General features: G+C 47.7%; 1 protein-coding gene across 1 annotated transcript in view; it reads left to right on the forward strand.

Annotated features, from left to right (window-relative positions):
• LOC311127500 (substance-P receptor-like) overlaps positions 1–9790 on the forward strand; it is a gene marked incomplete at both ends in the record, with an annotated part of 11649 nt that extends 1859 nt beyond the window's left edge. Inside the window, 6 exons of the mRNA XM_084159323.1 lie at positions 3–35; positions 5303–5506; positions 8001–8151; positions 8767–8972; positions 9396–9498; positions 9581–9790. Of these exons, the coding sequence (XP_084015449.1) occupies positions 3–35; positions 5303–5506; positions 8001–8151; positions 8767–8972; positions 9396–9498; positions 9581–9790 (907 nt within the window). The remainder of the gene's footprint in view (positions 1–2; positions 36–5302; positions 5507–8000; positions 8152–8766; positions 8973–9395; positions 9499–9580) is intronic.
• Between the last annotated feature and the right edge of the window lie 659 nt (positions 9791–10449).

Genomic DNA, 10449 nt, shown 5'->3' on the forward strand with positions numbered 1-10449 from the left:
AGCATATACTCCATGACCGCCATAGCACTGGAAAGGTGAGCAGTATGTGTGTGTGTCGGTGAATGGGTGCGCGCTAGTGTGTGTTTGTTTTCACTAGAATCTACTCCATGACTGCCATAGCTCGGAACAAGTAAGCAACCCTATATGCTGTGTGTGCATGACCACACCACAGCCAGCTACACTAAAGCTTATGTAACATCCATGTCTTCAGTGCAACATGAGTCTTAAATCCTCTCCTCTATAATCTCAGCACTGGCTTCAGTCAAACATTTATTAGCTTTGGACTTGTTTAGTCACTACTCAAGTGGACGTTTTTTTTGTGTGTGTGTGTGTGTGTGTGTACTGTTATGTGTGTTTGATGTGTTTAAAAGCAACCTTTTCCTAGAGATCCCTTCTCCAACCCTGCTTCTCTCTCACATACCGTCATCAGTATGTCGCCACAGCCTGTGTGTGTGAGCTGCCTTTTCCTCCACATCATCCCTGCTCCTCTCTTTTCCATCCCTCATTCTCCACATCCCTCATACTGGGCTCACTGTCAGAACACAGATCCCCCTCTCTTCAGTACGTCACCACAATGTTAGAATAATCGGAACATTCTTGCAATATTGAAGTAGAGAGAGCGAGAGAGAGAGTAGCCCTTTCCCCAGATGATCCCATGCTCCCCGGGAGTGTTTACAAGAGGTGTGTTTGTAAACCGCTGTGTCTGAAGGGGATCAATTTTACCTCAACAGGCAGAGAGAAGGAGGGATAGAGAGAGAGAGAGAGAGAGAGAGAGGGAGGGATAGAGCGGGAGGGATAGAGAGGGAGGGATGGATAGAGAGAGAGATAGAGAGAAGGGGAGTGAGGGATGGAGGGAGAGAAGGAGGGAGGTATAGAGAGAGGGAGGGAGGGAGGGAGGGATAAAGAGGGAAGGAGGGATATAGGGGGAAGGAGGAATATAGGGGGAGGGAGGGATAGAGAGGGATACAGAGAGAGAGAGAGAGAGAGAGAGAGAGAGAGAGAGAGAGAGAGAGAGAGAAAGAGAGAGAGAGAGAGAGAGAGAGAGAGGAAGAGAGATAGAGAGATAGAGAGGGAGAGAGAGAGAGAGAGAGAGAGAGGGATGAGAGAGAGGGGAGGGGGGGGAGGGAGGGAGGGATAGAGAGGGAGGTATAGAGAGAGAGAGGGAGGTATATATACACTGCTCAAAAAAATTAAGGGAACACTAAAATAACACATCCTAGATCTGAATGAATGAAATAATCTTATTAAATACTTTTTTCATTACATAGTTGAATGTGCTGACAACAAAATCACACAAAAATTATCAATGGAAATCAAATGTATCAACCCATGGAGGCCTGGATTTGGAGTCACCCTCAAAATGTAAGTGGAAAACCACACTACAGGCTGATCCAACTTTGATGTAATGTCCTTAAAACAAGTCAAAATGAGGCTCAGTAGTGTGTGTGGCCTCCACGTGCCTGTATGACCTCCCTACAACGCCTGGGCATGCTCCTGATGAGGTGGCGGATGGTCTCCTGAGGGATCTCCTCCCAGACCTAGACTAAAGCATCCGCCAACTCCTGGACAGTCTGTGGTGCAACGTGGCGTTGGTGGATGGAGCGAGACATGATGTCCCAGATGTGCTCAATTGGATTCAGGTCTGGGGAACGGGCGGGCCAGTCCATAGCATCAATGCCTTCCTCTTGCAGGAACCGCTGATACACTCCAGCCACATGAGGTCTAGCATTGTCTTGCATTAGGAGGAACCCAGGGCCAACCGCACCAGCATATGGTCTCACAAAGGGTCTGAGGATCTCATCTCGGTACCTAATGGCAGTCAGACTACCTCTGGCGAGCACATGGAGGGCTGTGCGGCCCCCCAAAGAAATGCCACCCCACACCATGACTGACCCACCGCCAAACCGGTCATGCTGGAGGATTTTGCAGGCAGCAGAACGTTCTCCACGGCATCTCCAGACTCTGTCACGTCTGTCACGTGCTCAGTGTGAACCTGCTTTCATCTGTGAAGAGCACAGGGCGCCAGTGGCGAATTTGCCAATCTTGGTGTTCTTCTCAAATGCCAAACGTCCTGCACGGTGTTGGGCTGTAAGCACAACCCCCACCTGTGGACGTCGGGCCCTCATACCACCCTCATGGAGTCTGTTTCTGACCGTTTGAGCAGACACATGCACATTTGTGGCCTGCTGGAGGTCATTTTGCAGGGCTCTGGCAGTGCTCCTCCTGCTCCTCCTTGCACAAAGGTGGAGGTAGCAGTCCTGCTGCTGGGTTGTTGCCCTCCTACGGCCTCCTCCACGTCTCCTGATGTACTGGCCTGTCTCCTGGTAGCGCCTCCATGCTCTGGACACTACGCTGACAGACACAGCAAACCTTCTTGCCACAGCTCGCATTGATGTGCCATCCTGGATGAGCTGCACTACCTGAGCCACTTGTGTGGGTTGTAGACTCCGTCTCATGCTACCACTAGAGTGAAAGCACCGCCAGCATTCAAAAGTGACCAAAACATCAGCCAGGAAGCATAGGAACTGAGAAGTGGTCTGTGGTCACCAACTGCAAAACCAGTCCTTTATTGGGGGTGTCTTGCTAATTGCCTATAATTTCCACCTGTTGTCTATTCCATTTGCACAACAGCATGTGAAACGTATTGTCAATCAGTGTTGCTTCCTAAGTGGACAGTTTGATTTCACAGAAGTGTGATTGACTTGGAGTTACATTGTGTTGTTTAAGTGTTCCCTTTATTTTTTTGAGCAGTGTATATATATATATATATATATATATATATATATATAGAGAGAGAGAGAGGGAGGGATAGAGAGAAAGAGAGGGAGGGATACAGAGAGAGGGAGGGAGGGATAGAGGTTTTTATTATTTTGGAACTTTTGTGAGTGTAATGTTTACTGTTATTTAAAAATATATATATTTCACTTGCTTTTGCAATGTATACATGTTTCCTATGCCAATAAAGACCCTTAAAGTGATAGAGGGAGAGGGAGAGTGAGAGGGAGGGAGAGAGAGAGAACAAATGGGAAGGGGTGATAATCAAGTGGGAAGGAGAGGGGAAGAGAGGAAGAGAGAGGGGAGAAGGGGTGGAAGGGATTAAGGAGAGAAAGGGTGGAGGGGGAAAAAGAGAGAAGGGAAGGAAAGAGAGGAAGTGAGATGATAGTTTTGGTGTCACCCCATCTCCTTGTCTTGTAAATCACATCAGTGAAGCAACACAATGAGAGGAGGAGAGGAGGCAAGGAGGGTAGAGGAGGAGAGGAGGAGAGGAGGCAAGGAGGGTAGAGGAGGAGAGGAGGCGAGGAGGGTAGAGGAGGAGAGGAGGAGAGGAGGGTAGAGGAGGAGAGGAGGGTAGAGGAGGAGAGGAGGGCGAGGAGGATAGAGGAGGAGAGGAGGAGAGGAGTGTAGAGGAGGAGAGGAGGGTAGAGGAGGAGAGGAGGGCGAGGAGGGTAGAGGAGGAGAGGAGGAGGAGGAGGGTAGAGGAGGAGAGGAGGGCGAGGAGGGTAGAGGAGGAGAGGAGGAGAGGAGGGTAGAGGAGGAGAGGAGGGCGAGGAGGGTAGAGGAGGAGAGGAGGAGAGGAGGGCGAGGAGGGTAGAGGAGGAGAGGAGGGTAGAGGAGGAGAGGAGGAGAGGAGGGTAGAGGAGGAGAGGAGGAGAGGAGGGTAGAGGAGGAGAGGAGGAGAGGAGGAGAGAGGAGGAGAGGAGGGCGAGGAGGGTAGAGGAGGAGAGGAGGGCGAGGAGGATAGAGGAGGAGAGGAGGAGAGGAGGGCGAGGAGCGTAGAGGAGGAGAGGAGGGTAGAGGAGGGTAGAGGAGGAGAGGAGAGGAGGAGAGGAGGGTAGAGGAGGAGAGGAGGAGAGGAGGGTAGAGGAGGAGAGGAGGAGAGGAGGGTAGAGGAGGAGAGGAGGGTAGAGGAGGGTAGAGGAGGAGAGGAGCCGAGGAGGGTAGAGGAGGAGAGGAGCCGAGGAGGGTAGAGGAGGAGAGGAGCCGAGGAGGGTAGAGGAGGAGAGGAGCCGAGGAGGGTAGAGGAGGAGAGGAGGGCGAGTAGGGTAGAGGAGGAGAGGAGGCAAGGAGGGTAGAGGAGGAGAGGAGGCGAGGAGGGTAGAGGAGGAGAGGAGGGTAGAGGAGGAGAGGAGGAGAGGAGGGTAGAGGAGGAGAGGAGGGTAGAGGAGGGTAGAGGAGGAGAGGAGGGCGAGGAGAAGAGGAGGAGAGGAGGCAAGGAGGGTAGAGGAGGAGAGGAGCCGAGGAGGGTAGAGGAGGAGAGGAGGCAAGGAGGGTAGAGGAGGAGAGGAGGCGAGGAGGGTAGAGGAGGAGAGGAGGAGAGGAGGGTAGAGGAGGAGAGGAGGAGAGGAGGGTAGAGGAGGAGAGGAGCCGAGGAGGGTAGAGGAGGAGAGGAGGGCGAGGAGGGTAGAGGAGGAGAGGAGGGCGAGGAGGGTAGAGGAGGAGAGGAGGCAAGGAGGGTAGAGGAGGAGAGGAGCGAAGGAGAGGAGAGGAGAGAAAGGTAGAGGAGTAGGATCAGATACTCTCACATCAACTCTGCATGATTACCTTTCATTAGGGCTTGGAGGAACACACACACACACAGTGCAGTGTCTCTTCTCCATCTGTCACCAGAATGTATCTATTGAGCTAAAGAAGTTGAACTATCAGTAATTGCCAATTAAATTAAACCAGTGGAATGTAAAACTAATCATAGCCATGTCTGTATCCCCTGGTGTCCCTTCAGTAGAGCGCGCGCGCGCGCGCGCGCGCGTGTGTGTGTGTATATAAATGTGTGTCTGTACTACAGTAATGTGTTTATAACAGTGTTTGTGTATAACAGTGTGTGTGTGTGTGTATTACTGATCTCTGTTTGTTGAAATCTAATCAAATTGTATTTGTAACATGTTTCGTAAAAAACAGGTCTTGAATGACAGTGAAATCCTTACTTACAGAACCTTCCCAACAATGCAGAGAGAAAGATACAATTTTTAAACATTGTGACACGAGGAATAGATACACAGTGAATAATGAATAACAATAACGAGAAAGTGTGTGTGTGTGAGTGTCGCATCAGTATGCATGTGTGCGCGTGTAATGTGGGTGTATGTAGTGTGTGTGTTGGGGTCTCTAGTGTATGTGTAAGTGTGTGGGTAGAGTCTAGTGTATGTGCGTAAAGTCAGTGCAAGAGAGTTAGTGCAAAAATTCATATCCCACGTGTGTGTGTGTGTATAACTGATCACTATATGCGTGTGTGTGTGTGTGTGTGTGTGTGTGTGTGTGTGTGTGTGCGTGTGTGTGTGTGTGTGTGTGTGTGTGTTTGTTCCAGGTACATGGCTATCATCCACCCCCTGAGGCAGAGGTTGTCTTCAGCAGAGACCTGTGTAGTGATCGGAGTGATCTGGGTGTTAGCTCTACTGTTGGCCTTCCCCCAGTACTACTACTCAGCTACTGACCAGCTGCCTGGTAGGACTGTCTGTTACATCCAATGGCCTGAATACACCAATGACACAACCATGGACTTCAATAAGATGTGAGTACTGACTGACACACACACAAAGGGGTTTGTTTGAAGGAAGCATCATCTTCAGGAGGTTCACTAGGAGGTTCACTAGGAGGTTCACTAGGAGGTTCACTAGGAGGTTCACTAGGAGGTTCACTAGGAGGTTCACTAGACATTAGAGAATAAACTGGATTATTTTCTGTCTGTAAAATCTGACTCACTACTCACATCCTTTTTCTGTCTGAGCTAAAATCCAATCAAACTTCTGGATGAATAGGCCTAGCGTCTTTCTGCTATTTGTCTCCTTGTAATGTAACATCCGAGTGGAATGATTCATGAATCTATCCAACCTCTATTAGTCAAGAGATTGATTTAGAACCAAACAGATAGTAGATGTTCAGTCTGTGGGTGTTATGTGTTATGAATAACCATTGTTAGACAGAAGTCGTAGGATTGCTAGGATTTGAATTAATTGTATTGTTGTTACTGTTTTTCTGTTTTGTTGTGTTATTTATTGATGCTGTGTGGCCATCGTTATATATCTCAAGCATTTTGTCTGGCACATAGAAAATAAGAAAATTCAAATCAATTATATATTAAAGAGATGAATAACCATCGTTAACAGTCTAGACTCCCTAGACAGCCATGTTCCAAACTGTGAAATATAAGTTATTCTCTATGAATGATAACAGTTTGATATCATTAGTCAACATTGCAGCAGTTATAAACAAAGAGTAGACTGTTTAGCTATTAAAAAGCTCTTCACACAGAATTTACTTTACTAATTAGCAGGGCTGTCAAAGTTAACGCGTACATTTATTTGATGCCGTTAATCGAGTCTGTTTTTTCTTTCTTCCATGGATTGGTGCGGATGTCATGGGTTGTTTTAAACTACTCACGAGCCGTTATTTTTTGGTTTTGATAACAAACAACATTGTTTAGCTAGCTAGTCATGTTACCTAGCTAGCTAGCAACCTGATAACTTGACCACTGACTAGGCTATGCACAAATGTAGATGGCACAGGAAGAACTGAACAAGAATAGGCTCCTCAAAGAGATGCTTCAAAGGTAGGCTACATATGCAAGAGTGGGGTGTGTATAATTATGTGTGAGAGAGGATGTGTGTTTCAAGTTTTTTATTGTCACGTGCACAGGGGTGGAAAAGGTACCCAATTGTCATACTTGAGTAAAAGTAAAGATACCTTAATAGAAAATTACTCAAGTAAAAGTGAAAGTCACCCAGTAAAATACTACTTGAGTAAAAGTCTAAAAGTATTTGGTTTTAAATATACTTAAGTATCAAAAGTAAATGTAATTGCTAAAATATACTTAAGGATCAAAATTAAAAGTAAAAGTATAAATCATTTAAAATTCCTTAAATTAAGCAAAGCAGACGGCACCATTTTCGTGTTTTAAAATTTACGGATAGCCAGGGGCACACTCCAACACTCAGACATAATTACAAACGAAGCATTTGTGTTTAGTGTGTCCAGATGATCAGAGACCAGGGATGTTCTCTTGATAATTGTGTGACTTGGACCATTTTCCTGTCTTGCTAAGCATTCAGAATTTAACAAGTACTTTTGGTGTCAGGGAAAATGTATGGAGTAAAAAGTACATTATTTTCTTTAGAAATGTAGTGAAGTAAAAGTTGTCAAAAATCAATAGTCAAGTAAAGTACAGATACCCCGAAAAACGACTTAAGTAGTACTTTAAAGTATTTTTACTGAAGTACTTTACACCACTGCACGTGCACTAGTACAGTGAAATGCCTTTCTTGCTGACTCTTTCCCAACTCTTATGAAGGTGTCATAACCAGCAATAAAATAACACAATATATGTCACAACAGGTGTAAAATATATGGGTCATGACAGTGTTATGACCATATTATGACAGGTCATGACAAGTTATGTCAGCTGTTATGACATGGTTATGACTGTGTCATAACATGTTATGACACTGGGTGTCAAGTATAGTGTTGCCAAAAGCTCTTGTGCGTTTGCGTGTGTGTGTGTGTGTGTGTGTGTGTGTGTGTGTGTGTGTGTGTGTGTGTTATTTAGTATCTCCATTAGTCTCAGGTGTTCGGGGGAATGAAGTCATTTCCATAAGCAGCTGAGTTCCTGTAGTTGGTCTGATGTTAGAAGTTAGGGGCTAGGGCTTGATTTAGGCCTCGCTCTCCTCCACTCATTCTCTTTTCTTCTCCTCCTTCCTCTTCCTCCCCCTCTCCTCTCTTCCTCTCAGTAAATTGATTTCATGCATCTTTCAGTGAGAGCTGATCTTCTGGGCCGCTACTCCCTGTAGCGAGACTGATAAGGAATCAGCAGACATCGTGTGTGTGTGTGTGTGTGTGTGTGTGTGTGTGTGTGTGTGTGTGTGTGTGTGTGTGTGTGTGTGTGTGCGTTCGGAGGCAGAGATAAGGAATCAAATCAGAACAGGGTTCTACTAGACTAGACCTGAGACCCCAGTCCAACAATCTCATTAGTGTGTGTGTGTGTATTTATATATATCTCTCTCTCTGTGTAGGTACTCTGTGTCTGTGGTGTTGCTGTACTACTTCCTGCCGCTGTGCATTATGGGATGTGCCTACCTGGTGGTGGGCTTGTCCCTGTGGGTGGGGACTATCCCTGGAGACTCCACCCACCGCTACCGAGAGCAGCTAATCGCCAAACGCAAGGTGCACACACACACACACACACACACACACACACACACACACACACACACACACACACACACACACACACACACACACACACACACACACACACACACACACACTGAAGCTCACAGGCAGAACACAATACCTGTATGTACACACACTCATGCATGGCCACACACAGCAGGGAACTGTGGTGAGTGTGGTGAAAGGAGTCAGGCGCAGGAGGGTAATCACCGAATACAGAGTTTATTCCTTCGTTGACACACAAATGCGCTCCAATAGCGATCAACGAAACAGGCACAGGGGAAACAAACATCCCTGGCACACAATGTTATGAGTAGCTCCATCAAGCTACATACTCTCACAATTAATAATCACCCACAAGGACAAGGGGGCAGAGGGAACACTTATACATGGACTAATGAGGGGATTAGAACCAGGTGTGTGTGATTGACAAGACAATTGTGATGATGATTGGGGCGGCAGTGGTTAGTACTCCGGTGACGACGAACGCCGAAGCCTGCCCGAACAAGGAGGGGAGGCAGCCTCGGCCGAAGTCGTGACAGGAACCTCTTAAGCAAATCCCTAAATTTCTTTCAACTGTCCTTCCCTCCCTCCCCCTCTCTGTAGGTAGTGAAGATGATGATCGTGGTGGTGTGTACTTTTGCAGTGTGCTGGCTGCCTTACCACATCTACTTCCTGCTCCAGCAGTTCCACCCTGACCCCATGCAGCTGTTTGAATGGCGCTACATCCAACAGGTCTACCTGGCTGTCCTGTGGCTGGCCATGAGCTCCACCATGTACAACCCTATCATCTACTGCTGTCTCAACGACAGGTAGGTGACTGTGTACACACCACAGGTGGCTGGTGGCACCTTAATTGGGGAGGATGGGCTCAAACTAATGGCTAGAACGGAATGATAGGAGTGGTACCAAACACATCAAACACACTGTCTTTGATACCATTCCATTTACCCCATTCTAGCCATTATTATTACACGTCCTCCCCTCACCAGCCTCCTGTGGTACACACACAAGCACAAACACAAGCACGCATGCACGCACGCACACACACACACACACACACACACACACACACACACACACACACACACACACACACACACACACACACACACACACACACACACACGTCTATTTGACCCATTGGTCTCTCCTTCTCGCTCTCCCCATCTATCTCTCCTCTCTCTCTCTCACTCCCCCCTCTCTCCTGCTTTCTCTCCCAACCCTCTGTTTAGGTTCAGGGCAGGCTTTCAGCAGGTGTTCTGTTGGTGTCCGTGTGTTCCTGCCACCTCCTACGGGGGACTGGAACTCAAGTCCACCCGCTACCTACAGACCCAGGTGTGTGTAGATTCCGTCTTCTTTCTGGGTGTGTGTATGAGTGTGTATGTTTAAGTTCTGTCCCCCTTATCTCTGTTTCCAGGTGAGTGTGTACCGGGCCAGCCGGATGGAGACCAGTATGTCGACAGTTCTGCAGCCCACTGAGGAGGAGCGCTGTGGGGCAGAGCAGCCAGCTAGCCCCCCTATCATCCAGACAACCCTGGAGCTCACCTCCACCTCCAACGGCTCAGCCTCACGATCAGCCCTTAACTCCCCCGACAGCCCTTACTATGGCAGACATAACATGGCCTAGTGGCATAACAAACACCTAACTGGATTAGTCGTGGTTTAATCTCACTTAACCCAGAACTAAAATGTTGCGTAATTTGGTCAGCTGCTCGATTAGGTTCTGGGGGAAGCGTGTTAGAAATTGAGATTTCAGTTTTGTCTCCACCCTCGCAAAAGGAAAATCTCAGTCAACGCCCCCCACCCCCTTCTGATATTTTCACCTGTGTTTATCATCTGTCGAAGTGAAGCAGTTTAAGCACCGCCTTCACCCAATCCTGATATGTCCAAATAAGCAGTGATGAAAACCCAAGCCCCGGAACTAATGCTGCTCATAATCTCACACATCCCATAGCATGCCGACAGATCTACCGTACCAGTTATGTTTAGGTACTGTCCACGAGAGATTATACGTGGTTTAGTGCACTATAGCCTGGGCTAGTGCTCTATTCTCACACATTCGAATGCTGACACAACATCGGCTAGGGCAGCCTCAATTGGTCAGGGCAGCAGGTAGCTTAGTGGTTAAGAGAGTGGTGCCAGTAATCGAAAGGTCGCTGGTTCTAATCCCCGAGCCGACTAGGTGAAAAATCTGTCGATGTGCCCTTGAGCAAGGCACTTAACCCTAATTGCTCCTGTAAGTCGCTCTGGATAAGAGCGTCTGCTAAAATGTAAATGTACAAGGTG

This window comes from Coregonus lavaretus, assembly GCF_964263955.1.
Source record: "Coregonus lavaretus genome assembly, chromosome: 4".
Taxonomy (NCBI): Eukaryota; Metazoa; Chordata; class Actinopteri; order Salmoniformes; family Salmonidae; genus Coregonus; species Coregonus lavaretus.